Source organism: Phyllobates terribilis, unplaced genomic scaffold (assembly GCF_046119375.1).
Source record: "Phyllobates terribilis strain yellow unplaced genomic scaffold, ASM4611937v1 Scaffold_12__6_contigs__length_324123572, whole genome shotgun sequence".
Lineage (NCBI taxonomy): Eukaryota > Metazoa > Chordata > Amphibia > Anura > Dendrobatidae > Phyllobates > Phyllobates terribilis.
In genome coordinates this window covers 54,674,306-54,693,789 of record NW_027362772.1, presented here as the reverse complement: position 1 = coordinate 54,693,789, position 19,484 = coordinate 54,674,306, and the positions used below count along the sequence as shown (strand labels likewise).

The 19,484-nt window shown below is 46.6% G+C and overlaps 1 protein-coding gene across 1 annotated transcript in view; it reads left to right on the top strand.

Annotated features, from left to right (window-relative positions):
• The window catches only part of CADM4 (cell adhesion molecule 4), a 349,007-nt gene that overhangs the window by 240,703 nt on the left and 88,820 nt on the right, over positions 1-19,484 (top strand). Inside the window, exon 2 of the mRNA XM_073655825.1 lies at positions 19,077-19,223. Within this exon, the coding sequence (XP_073511926.1) occupies positions 19,077-19,223 (147 nt within the window). The remainder of the gene's footprint in view (positions 1-19,076; positions 19,224-19,484) is intronic.

The following is a 19,484-nucleotide window of genomic DNA, read 5'->3' as shown; positions in this document are numbered from 1 at the left end:
CACAGGTTGGAGAAACATAGCTTGAGCAGACTTCAGAAAGATTACACCAAACGTCCTCCAAAGCACAAGAGAGGAAGTAAGCCGACTTCAATAGCTCCAAACCTTCACAAGGGAACATGTGAATATCACCGACGCCTCCCTGTAGCAAACTGAAAGTATTTAAATACCCAGGCCAGGGTGTCAATCAGAGCAGGAGGGAGGTAGCCGCTGGGTCCTAAAGAAAGACAGATTTAAGATGGTGTCTGTAATGACAAACGAAGAGATCTTCTGCAGCCAGATGCAGAGCAACTGTCTTTTACATCTGACACAACATTACAGCACCAAAGACTTATTGTTATGTGTGGGTTGTGAAAGGAAACCCATCTGGTCTGGTCTATCAGAAGAGCGACTTTAGTAGAATAATAGAAAGGTCCTTGATCACGCATACACTGCCAAAAGCCCCTACAATGGCCCCTTTATCGCCAGAACTCTGGACCATGGAGCAATGGCAGAAAGCATCTGGTCTGATGGATCAGGGTTTCCATCATGTGGATAGCCGGTGCTTTTGCGGTACATACCGGGGGAAGAGATGGAAGATGGAGATTGAAAATATCTGTCGGCCATATTGGCGCTCGGTTGTAGATAATTGCTCTGTATCTTTCCTTCCTCCATGTCTGGGGTGTCTTGTTCTACAGTATCACAGGTGAGGCAGGAAGTAGCTAACTTCTCCTCTTACTTGAGGTACCTGAACACATGGGTGCGAGGTGAAATATCTGACATTATTTTCTCTGTGAGAGATGAACAGTTTTGTGTTATTTTATACGCGATCACATGCCCTGGCCAAGTAAGACGCCTTAGGCCTAGGCCTTCTCTGCTTCGCTCCAGATTGGGGCCTAATCACCGCTCTCGTCGTTTCCATATTTCCAGCGTGATTGATGCCGTTCCATAATTGCCTGGAATGTGTAATGTTTCTGCGTCTGCCATTTAGAGAACAAAACTGTAGAAATTGTGTAGGGACAACAATAAATAAGACCGAAACTAATAAGTAGTCACGTCGCCTTAGGGTGTAGTGCTATCGATGTAGCAGAGCTGACGGTGGACTGTAATACCACCGGCGTAGCGGTGCGGACTTAACCCCTCGTGATCTGCCATCTTGGAGGACAAAGCGCATCTTCCGGCTTTCCTCGTCGTAGATTTTCATCCAGGATGGAGCAGACAAGGGTGGATGGGCTGCGAGCGACAGAGGTGTAATCACAGGGCACGCTCGCTGGATGAGATGACATCATCCCTATTCTCTGCGAGATAATTGGAACAAAGGCGCGAGGGGACGCGGAAGGGAATTAATTATATGGATTCAGCGCTAGGAAGGATTTCATGTGATGCGTGCTCAAGGTTTAAAGGGGGAAAAGAAAAGAGGAAATTGACGGCAGTTTTGACTTTTATTTTATTTTATTTTTTTACAGTTTAGATGGACTCCGCTCACATCCAGAGCTGCATTTAAAATTGTCACTAAAAAGATGTTTTTCCATGTAGAAATCGAGCAAAAACATAATGCAATTTTTGCATCCCACTACTTTCCCTCCCAAAATAGCAGAGAAGTCTTCCATTGGCAATAATTGGAGATGTATGACCATCTAGTGAGCTCTCCCTAGTGGTAGCCGCAGGCAGCCAGAATGTGACCATTGAAGTCTATGGCCACTGTTCATTGCTTGGGCTCCTGAGAGAAGTGCTGCTCTGATGGTGATCATGTCGAAGATATTGTTCTGGTACTTATTGTCTTTGATGCTCTGTTAGCACTGGTTATATGGGATACTGCTGGTACTGCTTATTGGAGATACTCAGTGGGCATTGCTCATTGGGGACCCTCTGTGGGCTTTGCTCGTTGGGGACCCTCTGTGGGCATTGCGTATTGGAGACCCCCGTGGGCATTGCTCATTGGAGACCCTCTGTGGGCATTGCTCATTGGAGATACTCTGTGGGCATTGCTCATTGGGGACCCTCTGTGGGCATTGCTCATTGGGGGCCCTCTGTGGGCTTTGCTCGTTGGGGACCCTCTGTGGGCATTGCGTATTGGAGACCCCCGTGGGCATTGCTCATTGGAGACCCTCTGTGGGCATTGCTCATTGGAGATACTCTGTGGGCATTGCTCATTGGGGACGCTCTGTGGGCATTGCTCATTGGGGACCCTCTGTGGGCATTGCTCATTGGGGGCCCTCTGTGGGCTTTGCTCATTGGAGACCCTCTGTGGGCATTGCTCATTGGGGACCCTCTGTGGGCTTTGCTCATTGGAGACCCTCTGTGGGCTTTGCTCATTGGAGACCCTCTGTGGGCTTTGCTCATTGGGGACTCTCTGTGGGCATTGCTCATTGGCGACCCTCTGTGGGCATTGCTCATTGGCGACCCTCTGTGGTCATTGCTCATTGGGGACCCTCTGTGGTCATTGCTCATTGGGGACCCTCTGTGGGCATTGCTCATTGGGGACTCTCTGTGGTCATTGCTCATTGGGGGCCCTCTGTGGGCTTTGCTCATTGGAGACCCTCTGTGGGCTTTGCTCATTGGAGACCCTCTGTGGGCTTTGCTCATTGGGGACCCTCTGTGGGCTTTGCTCATTGGAGACCCTCTGTGGGCATTGCTCATTGGGGACCCTCTGTGGTCATTGCTCATTGGGGACCCTCTGTGGTCATTGCTCATTGGGGACCCTCTGTGGTCATTGCTCATTGGGGACCCTCTGTGGGCATTGCTCATTGGGTACCCTCTGCGGGCATTGCTTATTGGGTACCCTCTGCGGGCATTGCTTATTGGAAATACTCTACGGGCATTGTTCATTGGGGACCCTCTGCAGGCATTGCTCATTGGAGACCCTCTGCGGGCATTGCTTATTGGAGATACTCTGTGGGCATTATTCATTGGGGACCCTCTGCGGGCATTGTTCATTTGGGACCCTGTGTGGGCTCTGCTCGTCGGGGACCCTGTGTGGGCGCTGCTCGTCGGGGACCCTGTGTGGGCGCTGCTCGTCGGGGACCCTGTGTGGGCGCTGCTCGTCGGGGACCCTGTGTGGGCACTGCTCGTTGTGGGCGCTGCTCGTCGGGGGACCCTCTGTGGGCGTTGCTCGTTGGGGACCCTGTGTGGGCACTGCTCGTTGTGGGCGCTGCTCGTCGGGGGACCCTCTGTGGGCGTTGTTCGTCGGGGGACCCTCTGTGGGCGTTGCTCGTCGGGGGACTGTCTGTGGGTGTTGCTCGTCGTGGGTCCTCTGTGAGCGCTGCTCGTTGGGGACCCTGTGTGGGCATTGCTCATTGGGGACCCTCTGTGGGCTTTGCTCATTGGAGACCCTCTGTGGGCTTTGCTCATTGGAGACCCTCTGTGGGCATTGCTCATTGGAGATACTCTGTGGTCATTGCTCAATGGGGACCCTCTGTGGTCATTGCTCATTGTGGACCCTCTGTGATCATTGCTCATTGGGGACCCTCTGTGGTCATTGCTCATTGGGGACCCTCTGTGGGCATTGCTCATTGGGTACCCTCTGCGGGCATTGCTCATTGGGTACCCTCTGCGGGCATTGCTTATTGGGTACCCTCTGCGGGCATTGCTTATTGGAGATACTCTACGGGCATTGTTCATTGGGGACCCTCTGCAGGCATTGCTCATTGGAGACCCTCTGTGGGCATTGCTTATTGGAGATACTCTGCGGGCATTATTCATTGGGGACCCTCTGTGGGCATTGTTCATTTGGGACCCTGTGTGGGCGCTGCTCGTCGGGGACCCTGTGTGGGCGCTGCTCGTCGGGGACCCTGTGTGGGCGCTGCTCGTCGGGGACCCTGTGTGGGCGCTGCTCGTCGGGGACCCTGTGTGGGCACTGCTCGTTGTGGGCGCTGCTCGTCGGGGGACCCTCTGTGGGCGTTGCTCGTCGGGGACCCTGTGTGGGCACTGCTCGTTGTGGGCGCTGCTCGTCGGGGGACCCTCTGTGGGCGTTGTTCGTCGGGGGACCCTCTGTGGGCGTTGCTCGTCGGGGGACTGTCTGTGGGTGTTGCTCGTCGTGGGTCCTCTGTGAGCGCTGCTCGTTGGGGACCCTGTGTGGGCATTGCTCATTGGGGACCCTCTGTGGGCATTGCTCATTGGAGACCCTCTGTGGGCATTGCTCATTGGAGACCCTCTGTGGGCTTTGCTCATTGGAGACCCTCTGTGGGCTTTGCTCATTGGAGACCCTCTGTGGGCATTGCTCATTGGAGATACTCTGTGGTCATTGCTCAATGGGGACCCTCTGTGGTCATTGCTCATTGTGGACCCTCTGTGATCATTGCTCATTGGGGACCCTCTGTGGTCATTGTTCATTGGGGACCCTCTGTAGGCATTGCTCATTGGAGACGCTATGTGTGCATTGCTCATTGGGGACCCTCTGAGTGCATTGCTCATTGGGTACCCTCTGAGGGCATTGCTCATTGGGTACCCTCTGCGGGCATTGCTCATTGGGTACCCTCTGCGGGCATTGCTCATTGGGTACCCTCTGCGGGCATTGCTCATTGGGTACCCTCTGCGGGCATTTCTTATTGGATACCCTCTGCGGGCATTGCTTATTGGGTACCCTCTGCTTGCATTGCTTATTGGAAATACTCTACGGACATTGTTCATTGGGGACCCTCTGCAGGCATTGCTCATTGGAGACCCTCTGCGGGCATTGCTTATTGGAGATACTCTGCGGGCATTATTCATTGGGGACCCTCTGCGGTCATTGTTCATTGGGGACCCTGTGTGGGCGCTGCTCGTCGGGGACCCTGTGTGGGCGCTGCTCGTCGGGGACCCTCTGTGGACGCTGCTCGTCGGGGACCCTGTGTGGGCACTGCTCGTTGTGGGCGCTGCTGGTCGGGGGACCCTCTGTGGGCGTTGCTCGTCGGGGGACCCTCTGTGAGCGTTGCTCGTCAGGGGACCCTCTGTGGGCGTTGCTCGTCGAGGGACCCTCTGTGGGCGTTGCTCGTCGGGGGACCCTGTGTGAGCACTGCTCGTCGTTGGTCCTCTGTGAGCGCTGCTCGTTGGGGACCCTCTGTGGGCGTTGCTCGTCGAGGACCCTCAGTGGGCGCTGCCCGTCAGGGGACCCTGTGTGTGCTGCTCATTATTAAAAAAAATAATAAACTGACAAATATGGAACTGCTTCACCTAATACTCCCTAAAATTAGTTTTTTGGGGGCGCTGTCCCAATACGGTTTTGTCCGTCCGGTTTGGACACTGATTGCCATATATTGTATATGTTGGTGATTTAGCACAGGTAGTAGGTGACGCTTGTATAAGCAGCTTTTATGGTGCACTTGGCATTCCAGCGAGTGGTTATACTGGAGCGATGGGTTCACTTTCTGTCAGGGAAAGAGCAATTGCTCGGTGATATTTAAACTCCTACAGAACCTTAATTTCCAGCCGCCGCATGCGGCACTTTAAAAGCATTTAGCAGCTGATACTGTCATCAGATTATGTCGAAAAACACAGAACAGCCCTGAGATTCCCGAGGTCTGCGAATTAATGCAAATATTGCGGGCGGCAGACGGGGAAGTAAAGAGAAGGAAACAAATTGCCGGAGACAGAAGTAAATACGTATAGAAAATGAGGGCAAAAGGGAAGGAATTAAGAGCAAAAATGGTGAAACAATTTAGAAGGAGCAAAGCCGAGTGTGTCCGTGACACTACTCTGTGGCATTGCACAGTTATCTGGGATTTTTACATGGGACTGTGGTTATTAGACTGAGGCACTGTTACCGTAACACAGTTAAAATGACAAACTCAACCCAACTGTGTCTGCATCCAAGTATATGCTTAGTGGGAAACTATTGTATGGTCTAATGTAGTTGGGCTGAGTTGGACAGAGGCGGAAAGACCCCAGTTGGTTGGCGGGAGGCGGCAGAACTCCAGTTGGTTGATGTGAAATGGTAAGAACCTAGCCGTTTGGCGGGAGGCGGCAAGAAACCAGTTTGTTGGCGGCAGAGCTTAAAACCCCAGTTGGTTGATGAGAGCTGGCAGAACTGGTTGGTGGGAGGGGGCAAGACCCCATTGAGTTGACAGGAGGCGGCTAGACCCGAGTTGGTTGGCAGGAGGCAGCAAGACCCGAGTTGGTTGGCAGGAGGCAGCAAGACCCGAGTTGGTTGGCAGGAGGCAGCAAGACCCGAGTTGGATGGCCGGAAGTGGAAAGACACGAGTTGGTTAACAGAAGGCGGCAAGACCCAAGTTGGCTGGCCAAAAGCAGCAAGACCAGAGTTGGTTGGTGGGAGGAGGCAAGACCAGAGTTGGTTGGCGGGAGGCGGCAAGAACCAAGCTGGTTGGCTGGAGGCAGCAAGACCCCGGTTGGTTTGTGACAGACCTCAAGACCCTAGTTGGTTGACTGGAGCTGGCAGAACTCCAGTTGGTTGATGGGAGGTAACAAGACCCCCATTGAGTTGGCGGGAGGCGGCAAGACCAGAGTTGGATGGCCAGAGTTAGTTTGCGGCACGTGCCATGATCCAAGCTGGCTAGCCGCAGGCAGCAGGGCCCAGGTTGGTTGGCCGTTGGTGACAGGGCCCAGGTCAGTTGGCCAGAGCAGGGCTGAGTTGGTCTGAAGTGAAATTTTGTTGAAACAAAAATAAAAGATCTGACTTATTTCGTCGGTTGATACAACCTCTGTGGAATCAAATGTGTTCCCTGTAAATTTACATAGGACTGCAGACAAACTTGCTCCATTTTTTCTCACCAAGTACAAAAAATGCTGCTCCAAGCAGTTTTATGGCAAATTTAGATCTGCGACACAACAAGGATACCCTGAATATAAGCTTAATGGAGGCGAGGAATTGAGTTATTCCTATTAACCCTTTCCGTTTTGACCAATGATCGTCCTGGGGAACAAAGGGGTTAACTCTTCTTTTGCAAATCAGAAAATTTCGATATTCCCGAAATAGAAGATGAATTGACCCAGATATTAGCAGAAAGCATGTAGAGTGAATGGCAGACGGTGCCAAGACTTGGTTTTGTGTATGAAGCGAGTAAAATCCCACGCACCATTGTGAGAAGCGAAACATATGTCATTCTATGTGCAGCCGCCGCGCCGTGTGGGGCTCCGGGTATTTAGCAGGAGCTGCAATCTACCTGATGTCGCTAAAACGCTTTTATTTCAAGTTCTCATTTACCACTAATTATATTAATTATAATCAGCGGGAGGCCGTGTCTTCAAAGTGGAGCCTGCACCTGACCACTGAGTCAGCCAGGATTTCCCGCTACTCCATGCCTTGTTAGGCTTAAAATACTGGGCCAGGGCTGCAAACAACATGGCACTGCCGCCCGCAGAACGGGGGTCTCCAGGCTTCGCAAAACTACAACTCCAAGCATGCCTTATCCGCATCAATCAGGGCATGCTAGGAGTTGTAGTCTTACAATGGCTGGAGCTCGGTAGTGTAACTAGAGGACTCAAGAGATCCATGGCAAAGGTATAAATGAAGCCCGACACCATTCCTATCCTAAATACCTGGGACAGGAGGAACTGGTCTGTAACATGACGGCACCATGGGGACGAGACCCCCTCCTTCCTGAAGCCCCCAGTACGTACATTAAAATAAAGTCGTATGGGCAGAAGGGGCTCAAAGTTTCAACAATCGGTTTCCATGTTGAATGGGGCACAGCATAATGGAGCACCACCACACATATATATTTTATATATATATATATATATATATATATATATATATATATATATATATATATATATATATATATATATATATATATATATATATATATATAATTACACCCAAACATACCATATATGCAATGTACTCCATATAAAAATATACATACGTATATCATATATATGCTACACTCACACCATATATGCAATATCCATACACCACATAAACATTACACATGCACCACATATACAGTACAGACCAAAAGTTTGGACACACCTCATTTAAAGATTTTTCTGTATTTTCATGACTTTGAAAATTGTACATTCACACTGAAGGCATCAAAACTATGAATTAACACATGTGGAATTATATACTTAACAAAAAAGTGTGAAACAACTGAAAATATGTCTTATATTCTAGGTTCTTCAAACTAGCCACCTTTTGCTTTGATGACTGCTTTGCACACTCTTGGCATTCTCTTGATGAGCTTCAAGAGGTAGTCACAGGAAATGGTCTTCCAACAATCTTGAAGGAGTTCCCAGAGATGCTTAGCACTTGTTGGCCCTTTTGCCTTCACCCTGCGGTTCAGCTCACCCCAAACCATCTCGATTGGGTTCAGGTCTGGTGATTGTGGAGGCCAGGTCATCTGGCGTAGCACCCCATCACTCTCCTTCTTGGTCAAATAGCCCTTACACAGCCTGGAGGTGTGTTTGGGGTCATTGTCCTGTTGAAAAATAAGTGATGGTCCAACTAAACGCAAACCGGATGGAATAGCATGCCGCTGCAAGATGCTGTGGTAGCCATGCTGGTTCAGTATGCCTTCAATTTTGTATAAATCCCCAACAGTGTCACCAGCAAAGCACCCCCACACCATCACACCTCCTCCTCCATGCTTCATGGTGGGAACCAGGCATGTAGAGTCCATCCGTTCACCTTTTCTGCAACACACAAAGACACGGTGGTTGGAACCAAAGATCTCAAATTTGGACTCATCAGACCAAAGCACAGATTTCCACTGGTCCAATGTCCATTCCTTGTGTTCTTTAGCCCAAACAAGTCTCTTCTGCTTGTTGCCTGTCCTTAGCAGTGGTTTCCTAGCAGCTATTTTACCATGAAGGCCTGCTGCACAAAGTCTCCTCTTAACAGTTGTTGAAGAGATGTGTCTGATGCTAGAACTCTGTGTGGCATTGACCTGGTTTCTAATCTGAGCTGCTGTTAACCTGCGATTTCTGAGGCTGGTGACTCGGATAAACTTATCCTCAGAAGCAGGGGTGACTCTTGGTCTTCCTTTCCTGGGGCGGTCCTCATGTGAGTCAGTTTCTTTGTAGCGCTTGATGGTTTTTGCAACTGCACTTGGGGTCACTTTCAAAGTTTTCCCAATTTTTCGGACTGACTGACCTTCATTTCTTAAAGTAATGATGGCCACTAGTTTTTCTTTACTTAGCTGCTTTTTTCTTGTCATAATACAAATTCTAACAGTCTATTCAGTAGGACTATCAGCTGTGTATCCACCTGACTTCTGCACAACACAACTGATGGTCCCAACCTCATTTATAAGGCAAGAAATCCCACTTATTAAACCTGACAGGGCGCACCTGTGAAGTGAAGACCATTTCCGGTGACTACCTCTTGAAGCTCATCAAGAGAATGCCAAGAGTGTGCAAAGCAGTCATCAAAGCAAAAGGTGGCTACTTTGAAGAACCTAGAATATAAGACATATTTTCAGTTGTTTCACACTTTTTGGTTAAGTATATAATTCCACATGTGTTAATTCATAGTTTTGATGCATTCAGTGTGAATGTACAATTTTCAAAGTCATGAAAATACAGAAAAATCTTTAAATGAGAAGGTGTGTCCAAACTTTTGGTTTGTACTGTATATATTACACACACACCATATATACACTGTACTCATTCCATAAAAACATATATACACATACATCATATATATGCTACACACACCATATATACAATATCCATACACCACATAAACATTGCATATACAATAGACACACTACACATACCATACATACACACACTATACATGCACACATGCATCATGTATATGACGCGCCCCCTGGGCCAGTGTTGTTGGGGATACCCGGAGCCGGATCAGATGGGGGTTGTAGTCTCCGAGTGGCGGTGACCCGGTCCGTGCCCAGGGTGTCAAACTCAGTGTGTGGCAGTCCTAGATGTTACTAGATGTTCTTTTGTGTCGACTACGCCACCCGTTGATTTGCGGTCAATACGGCCGCCGCTGCAGCAGGGTCCACTGAGGCTGATGATGTGAATGCAGCTTAGGTAGTATAACCCCCAACGGGAGGGGTATAGCCTCAGGGGGTCAGTTGCAGAGGATGGGGGTTGTGGTGGTGCAGCGAAGATGGAAATGAGACTCAGAGTCGGGCTGTGCAGTTCAGGGTTTGTTTACTTACTGCAGTTGTTCTGGTCACTCCGGCCTTAAGTGACCACCCGAGCCGTGCTGCGTCCACCAGGTCCTGGACTCGGCCAACCCCCAGGTGATTCTGGAGCGTGGTCCTGAGCTCCCTTTCTGTCCTGTCCTCTTCTCTGGCCTTCCCCACCAGGGATCCACCTATGTCCGGCTCCCTCGGGCCTCTTGGTGGTAAACCCTTGTCTCTGGGTTCCCTGACCCTATTCCTGGTCTGCCTTCCGGGTGGATTTAGTGGGTGATCGTGGCAGATCGATCCTGCCCACGACCTCCGGTTCCTGGCTAAGGTGTGCTGTAGCCTCTGCCAGCTTGGGATCCGGTACCCTGTTGCCAACTCTTCACCCTCTGGTCTAATTTGGGCTCTTGGAGTTCCTTCTTTCTCCCCCTCTGGGTCTTTCTTTCTCCTCTCTCTCTCTCTTGGCCTTGGAGCTGCTCTTCTCCTCTGCTCTGACAGACTGACCTCACTCTGCAAAAGACTGACGTCTCACAGACTGACCTCACTCTGCAAAAGACCCTGTCCTAAGATGGTGCCCACCTTATATACTCCCTCTATGTGTGAGCTCAGGTGACCAGCACCCAATGAGCTCCTAGCACTACCCAGACTGCTCCCCCTATCTGCCCCTACACTACTGGGATGTTCCACCCCCCTCCCACTCCAGCCAGGAACAGACACTGTCGTACCTGCACATTTCTCTAGTGGGAGTACCATCGGTCTGTTCCTCGGAAATGGGATGTGTGTAGTGCATGCAGCTAACTGAGCTCAGTTCCACACTCCATCCTTACCCGGGAGTGGAATACCACACCTCTGGCTTGAGGTGCAATACCCCTGTAGCAGCCGAATCCTCAGGGTGCTACATATATGCTACACATGCCATATATGCACTACAAATACACAGATATACTACACACACACACACACCAAACAGTATATATTATACACACACCATATATACCGTACTCTCTGCATAGACACATACACCATATACATACTATACACTATATATGCTACACATATACACCATATATATATATATATATATATATATATATATATATATATATATATATATATATATATATATATATATATATATATATATATATATATATATATATATATACACACTATATATACACTCTTCATACACACGTTCACCATATATATAATGTATGCTACTCACATACACCATACATACACTATACACACAAACGCGATACGTACACTATACATACACCTTATGTACACTATACATACACATGTATACCATATATACATAATATACATACACACGCCATATACTCACTATACATACACAATGTATGTATATACCAGGGGCGGACATACCAAAAGTGCAACCAGTGCAGCTGCACAGGGGCTGAGAGGTAAGGGGATCCATATCCACCTCAAAAACATGTGGAAGTGTGCATAATGATGAGCTTTTAGACTAAAAAGGGTCCATATATTCTTGCACGGGTCCCTTTACTGTCTGTAACCGTGAGTGTATACTACACACATACACCCTATAGACACTATACATACCCAATATATATGGTATTCTACCCTGTGTAAGGGGGATACAGCCTGGCAGGATTAGCTGGTGGTCAATAAGGCACAAAGTGATCAGGGCTTCTCTATCAGACCACAGAATAGCCTCCGACTCCACTTCCTCGCCATTACGTACCACTCACTGAATACTGGAGATGACCGTCTCACAACTGTTCACTCTGCGTTCATGGCCACTGGTCCGCCACAGCCCTGTGGCCCCCAAGGGTTAGGGTCCATTCTGGACCTGAAGTCTATTGCTAGTCATAAGCAATGTGGGTCTACATTCGAACAAAAAAATGGCGCCCAGGTTTGGAACATCCCAACCAGTACTGAATGGGTTAGGTGCGTTACTATGACCCATTCGTGTGGGAACCTTATATAATGAACTCCATCCATTATTGTCCATAGGGTGTGACCTCCTTTGTGGCAATATGGTTGTATTATTTACCATTGACCTAAGAAGTCACGCTTGAAGTCCGTAGCAGGGCGTGGAGACTTTTGCATCCCCTTAGGGATGAAAAAGATACAACTATAGGAAGGAAAGGACTGGATATGATTCTGTAGGAACAGTGATGTGATGCACAGGAATGACCTAGTTGGTCGAGGTCTCGAGGGGGATGACCCACAATGCAGCAGATTCCCGAGAGTATATACTGATATGGTGCCGCTCTACCAGGTACGTCAAGCCTGCTCAGGAGACGAAATCTAACCACCCGACGTGCAGCTGTGATTCTAGAACATTCCTCGAAATTATTTTGCAAGTCAAGAGTCAACCTTAGCTGACAGATTTGTTTGAAATGGTGCTAAGGAAGAGTGGAGACGTTCCCCATAGCAATCAGCAATGGCGTAACGTAACTGGAGTCAATGGGCCCCAATGCAAAATTTCCAACTATTAACGAGTTTTTAATGGTATTTTTCTCCTCATATGCTAATATGTGCCCCCTTGGACTTCAGGGTCTCTGGTGCCCCCACTATAATTACACCCTTGGCAGCCAGATGCCAATTTTCCACTCAAAAATGGAAGTAGCAGTGTGATTGTTGCTAAGGAGTGGAACGGAATTGTCCATAACAACCTACTTTCATTTTGAAATTCAAAATGGCTGCCCATAGTAAACCATGACCTCGCTACTTTGCAGGAATCTGTTGCTAAGGAAGGGATGATCTATGCCCATAGCAACCGGTTTGACGTATCTTAGAACAACCCTGAAAGAATCACACTCGCTTTTCTGGCATCACAGTCTCCGACCTAAGATTTTGGCCCAAAAAAAAATGAAGTTGTTAAACTGTGCCAGTTATTAGTTTTGTCTGTTCAAAGGAAAACTGGGGGTTGCCCCATATGGCGGCCATTATAGTTGCTATGGAGATCATCACCCAGCTTGGTTGTCGGTTGTTAGAGTGACAGATGGAAGAGAATAAACCCTTTTTTTGCCTTCTGTAACCATAGATCTGTATAGGAACTGTATACCTAAAACCTGTAGGGTCCGTCATGGTCGCCATGATTGCACATATTCTTTAAAGGAGTTGTCCACTTTTGGATATTATTATTTATTTTATATTATATTTTATATTATTAATATTATTATTTTTTATTATATTTTATATTATAGATTTTATTTATGATATATAGATTATTTTTATTATATTTTATAGTATTAATCTTTTTTATTATAATTTATATTATATTTATTAGTATTATTTTTTATTAGATTTTATATATTTATAATTATTTTATACTTATATTATTTTTTTTTATTATATTTCATATTACATTGTATATTATTTTTATTATCATTTATATTATATTTTATATTACTATATGTTATATTGTATATTATATTTATTGTTATTATATATTTTTTACTTAAAAGCATGTATTTGGGGCTAAATTCCTTTTTACAATTTTTTTTTTTTTTTTGGCTTTTGCAGGCTCTTTGTTTCTCTTTTCTCTGCACATTGCATTTTGACGTGATCTGTGATCATAAATCAGGTTATAGGAGCTCAGAAAAAGACCAACACGAGTTACAAACTCACTCTCAAACAGTCAGAACGAGCTCACTGACAGATCTTCAGTTGGCTCATTCCACAGACAGCAATAGACAGTACAATCCAAAGGCTACCGAAGGCAAACGGTACAACATTTTTAACGAAACCCAATTGCAAAAATGATTTTTAGCCCAAAACACATACATTTAAGTAACAAAAATTGTCCCCAAAGGTGGACAACTTCTTTAATCCTTCAAACCTTGCTGTGCTGTTCCTACAATTATATGGAGAAGGTGACGTTACCTCAATGGTCCATGACCCCAGTTGTTATTGAACAAAATACCCTCCACCCAGTTGCAGTTTAATTAGCGTAAAGCCGATCTTGACACTTCGCTCCGCGTCGTTCCTGCACTGACAATATGCAGTTATTAAAAGAAAAAAAAAGTGTCACCTGTGTAACTCGTGAAAAGCGGCGTCTCCTGTCAGGAGCTACGTTTACTCTTTTTTGAACAGTCTCACTTTTTAGAAATGCGGAAGCTTGTCACGAATCCTCATCGCCTCCATACACCGGGTATTGTCATTACTACCTGCCCCGGACCTGCGGGGGCTGTATTTCCGGCGTTGTCCGCACCCGGGGGACTCACTACTGTGTTATTTTTGAGCTATAATTCCTCCCCTAATCCATAATCCTCCCATTATGTCATTTTCCCGCATCACAATGGTGGTTAAATCCTAATCGCGCGCGTCGCATCCCCTATATTACAGTAATAGCGCTTCTATTTCCAGTGGTGACAACCCATTATTCCTAGAGGATAATAATGGACTGGTTGTCAGAGCCTCGCCTTCATTACTTTCACTCTGTTCTTCTAATAATCGTAGTTAAAGCCTTTAACTGTAACGTATATTCCTCTAATATGTTACTTAAAGGGCCCGTCCATTTATAGCAGGGGTCTCAAATTAAGGTCGGGGGTCACTTAAAAAAATCCTGTTAGGTTGTGGGGGCCGCATTGTTAAATTTAGGTTGGGGCTACACAGCACAACAGGGGATGCATGGCCAAAGTTCGCTTTGTGTAGCTACATCATCACGGTGCCTTATGAGTACATGGTGTTGCATTGCCATGCCTAGTGAACTACTACCCCACAGCCCTCTATATACAGTACCATGACCAAATAGCTTCTCTATACACAGTATGAAGGCCCATAACCCCCTATATATGGTATAATGGCCTCACATATTGCCTACATACAGCATGATGGCCCATAGCTCCCCTATATACACTATGATGGCTACTAACACTCTGTGAAGTACGATGACCTCAACAGCTCCCCTATATACAGTATAATGGTCCCTATATACAATATAATACCCACACAGTTCCCGTATATACAGTGCAATGCCCCATACAGTGGAGGCCAAAAGTATTGGCACCCCTGCAATTCTGTCAGATAATACTCAGTTTCTTCCTGAAAATGATTGCAATCACAAATTATTTGGTATTATTATCTTCATTTAATTTGTCTTCAATGAAAAAACACAAAAAGAATTGTCCTAAAGCCAAATTGGATATAATTCCACACCAAACCTAAAAAGGGGGTGGACAAAAGTATTGGCACCCTTTGAAAAATCAGCACCTGTAACTTACCTGTGGCACCTAACAGGTGTTGGCAATAACTAAATCACACTTGCAGCCAGTTAACATGGATTAAAGTTGACTCAACCTCTGTCCTGTGTCCTTGTGTGTACCACATTGAGCATGGAGAAAAGAAAGAAGACCAAAGAACTGTCTGAGGACTTGAGAAACCAAATTGTGAGGAAGCATGAGCAATCTCAAGGCTACAAGTCCATCTCCAAAGACCTGAATGTTCCTGTGTCTTCCGTGCGCAGTGTCATCAAGAAGTTTAAAGCCCATGGCACTGTGGCTAACCTCCCTAGATGTGGACGGAAAAGAAAAATTGATGAGAGATTTCAACGCAAGATTGTGCGGATGGTGGATAAAGAACCTCGACTAACATCCAAACAAGTTCAAGCTGCCCTGCAGTCCGAAGGTACAACAGTGTCAACCCGTACTATCCGTCGGCGTCTGAATGAAAAGGGACTGTATGGTAGGATACCCAGGAAGACCCCACTTCTTACCCCGAGACATAAAAAAAGCCAGGCTGGAGTTTGCCAAACCTTACCTGAGAAAGCCTAAAACGTTTTGGAAGAATGGTCTCTGGTCAGATGAGACAAAAGTAGAGCTTTTTGGGAAAAAGCATCAACATAGAGTGTACAGGGAAAAAAAAAAGGCATTCAAAGAAAAGAACACGGTCCCTACAGTCAAACATGGCGGAGGTTCCCTGATGTTTTGGGGTTGCTTTGCTGCCTCTGGCACTGGACTGCTTGACTGTGTGCATGGCATTATGAAGTCTGAAGACTACCAACAAATTTTGCAGCATAATGTAGGGCCCAGTGTGAGAAAGCTGGGTCTCCCTCAGAGGTCATGGGTCTTCCAGCAGGACAATGACCCAAAACACACTTCCAAAAGCACTATAAAATGGTTTGAGAGAAAGCACTGGAGACTTCTAAGGTGGCCAGCAATGAGTCCAGACCTGAATCCCATAGAACACCTGTGGAGAGATCTCAAAATGGCATTTTGGAGAAGGCACCCTTCAAATATCAGGGACCTGGAGCAGTTTGCCAAAGAAGAATGGTCTACAATTCCAGCAGAGCATTGTAAGAAACTCATTGATGGTTACTGGAAGCAGTTGTTCGCAGTTATTTTGGCTAAAGGTTGTGCAACCAAGTATTAGGCTGAGGGTGCCAATACTTTTGTCTGGCCCATTTTTGGAGTTTTGTGTGAAATGATCAATGATTTGATTTTTGCTTCATTCTCTTTTGTGTTTTTTCCTTGCAAGCAAATTAAATGAAGAGAATAAGACCAAAGAATTTGTGATTGCAATCATTTTCAGGAAGAAACTGAGTATTATCTGACAGAATTGCAGGGGTGCCAATACTTTTGGCCACCACTGTAGCTATCCTATATACAGTATAATGCCCCCGCAGCTCTCATATACAGTATAGTGGTCTATATATACAGTATAATTCCCACACAGCTCCCTTCATACAGTATGATGGCCTCCACAGCTCCACTATATACAGTATAATACTCCCTATATACAGTATAATGCCCACACAGCTCCCTTATATACAGTTAAATGCCCCATAGCTATCCTATATAAAGTATAATGCCCCCACAGCTCTCCTATATACATTATAGTGGTCTATATATGCAGTATAATTCCCACACAGCTCCCCTACATACAGTACAATGCCCCATAGCTATCCTATATACAATATAATGGCCCCACAGCTCCTCTATATACAGTATAATTGTCCCTATATTCAGAATGATTGCCTCCACAACTCCCCTATATATACTATAATGCCCCCACAGTTCCCTTACATACAGTATAATGCTCCCTATGTACAGTATAGTGCAACTTGTATACAGTATAATGCCCCCACAGCTCCCTTCATACAGTATGATGACTTCCACAGCTCCACTATATACAGTATAATACTCACTATATACAGTATAAAGCCCCCACAGCTCCCCTATATACAATATAACGCCCCCACATCTCCCTTACATACTGTATAATGCTCCATTTGTACAGTATAATGCCCCCACAGCTCCCCTATTAACAGTATAATGGCATCACAGCTCTCTACATACAGTATAATGGCCTCACAGCTCTCCTACATACATTATAATGCCCTCATAGCTCCCCTACATACAGTATAATGGCCCCACAGCTCCCCTATATACAGTATAATTCCCTCACAGCTCCCCTACATACAGTATGATTGCCCCATAGCTCTGTATATATGGTATGATGGCCCCACAACTCCTCTATACACAGTATGATGGCCCCAGAGCCCCCTAAATGGTCACGCCACTAGCCCAAACTATGCAATCTCTACTGCTACAAGTAGGGGCTGCTTTGCAGCATGGGTGAGGTATGGGGGGCAACGAGCCAGCCAGCTTAAGAACAGCACTTACAAGCTCTATAGCAAAGATCTGGCAACCACTGTGCTCCTTTCCCAGGAGACCGGTTACTCTTGATAAACTTCAGAGATGGCCGGTAACCCTAGGCAGTGAGCAGTAAACTATAAAATTTGAACAATTCTTGGGAACGGAGATGATTTTTTAATGAGAAATAAATGACCATGTTGCACTTTGCAATTTTTTTCCAATTAAAGAACTGAAGAATAACCCTTTAAGGAGACCTAGTGACGAAGGAGTCTCACTGGCAATACACCCTCGGAGAAAAAAAAAATCAGCAAATTCTCTCTCTTTTGGGAGGGAAGAGAACTATTTTGCTGGTGTCAACTACAGAGGTAGCAAACTGTGCCGGCTACAGAGGTCGCAAACGGAAACATTCCTGCAGTAGCATGCCTGTGCAAACTACATGATCGGCGCGCCAAACGAACGGCTTAATGAGCCCCCAATCAGGAACCATGGCCGGATAGCCGAATTCTGAATCTGGAAAGGATGGGCTGGGTTGAGCAGGTGAGGGGTCAACATATTTTGGCCATGACCACTCATGAAGACCAGAGTGGCATGGGTGCGTAAATTCGGCATTCCTAATTCCTCCAAAATTGGTGCATCTCTCCGAGCACTGAGACATATGGCTTAACGCAGCGCCGGCCGTAAATATGTTTGGAATGAGACACTTTTAATGAGCGTTTCTTTTATTACCCGCCATAGCCACCTCGAAAGAAGTCAGGTTTGATGAATGGTCCGAACGGCGTGAATGTTACCCTGCAGACTGCACAAATCCTCGTCTGTTTGTATCCGTGTGCGCCGGCTGATTAAGATGCTTTGTGGCCACCGGGAGGGTTCTAATTTTCTCTAATTATGTGGAAGGTGATCCGCTTGCTGCATTATTAACCCCCTTTGTGGTCCGGTCACCGGGCATTGATACCAAGCGTACGCTTGCAGCACGGTGGGCTTTCTTGGTTGGAACTTGGTCTTTCTAATAGGCCATATAATGCTCGCCGGCTCTCGCTTGTCACAATTTTATTTTTTTGTTGTTTAGGGTCGAGTAAAACTTCAGCCTAAATCTCCCGGCTAATGATCTGTGTCAGTGTAAAGACCTTGGTTAACAAGCTCCTTCCGTCTGACGAGCAGAAGAACCTCACAAATGTCAAAGAAACTCGGAGCATTGATGCTTCGTTATTTAGGGAGCCGCATCCCGTTCTTAAACAGCGGCGTCTCAAGCCTCCCGGGATCATTTTCTCTCTGCTGTCTTCGAATGTCATGCTCATCCCGACCCCTTTTCGCGCCCGCCGTATCTTGTCTCCTGTCAACGTCATTTCTTTGTGCAGGGTTTGTGAAATAATATCGCTTCTTGAAATCCGGGAGTCTTGGACTGTTCTAATAAAAAATTTTAGGTATTTTTTGTATCCTTTCATTTTTTCTGACCTGTTCGGTTTTTTTTGTCTTGCAGCTTTCTCTCAGGAGGTCCAGGCAGAAAACGTGACGGTCGTAGAAGGTGGGACAGCGGAGATCAGCTGCCGACTTCACCAGTACGATGGATCCATCGTGGTCATCCAGAATCCTTCCCGTCAGACCCTCTTCTTCAACGGCACGCGTGGTGGGTATGAATCAAAAGCGGCGGTACGGCTTCGCTGGTCCCGGGTATCAAAATAACCCATTCCTTGTTTTGTTCCATTGCGCTTGGTTTTCTTCGAATATCATAATACCGGTCTACTAAAAAGCCACCCTTAAAGGGTTTGTCCACTCTTTGGAACATCTGGGTTGATATCTCGGAGCTGAAACCAGCACAGACCTTATACTTCTCACACTCGGGAGTTTGTTGCATTTGTATCCTGTCTACCATCTGAAAACTTTGAGG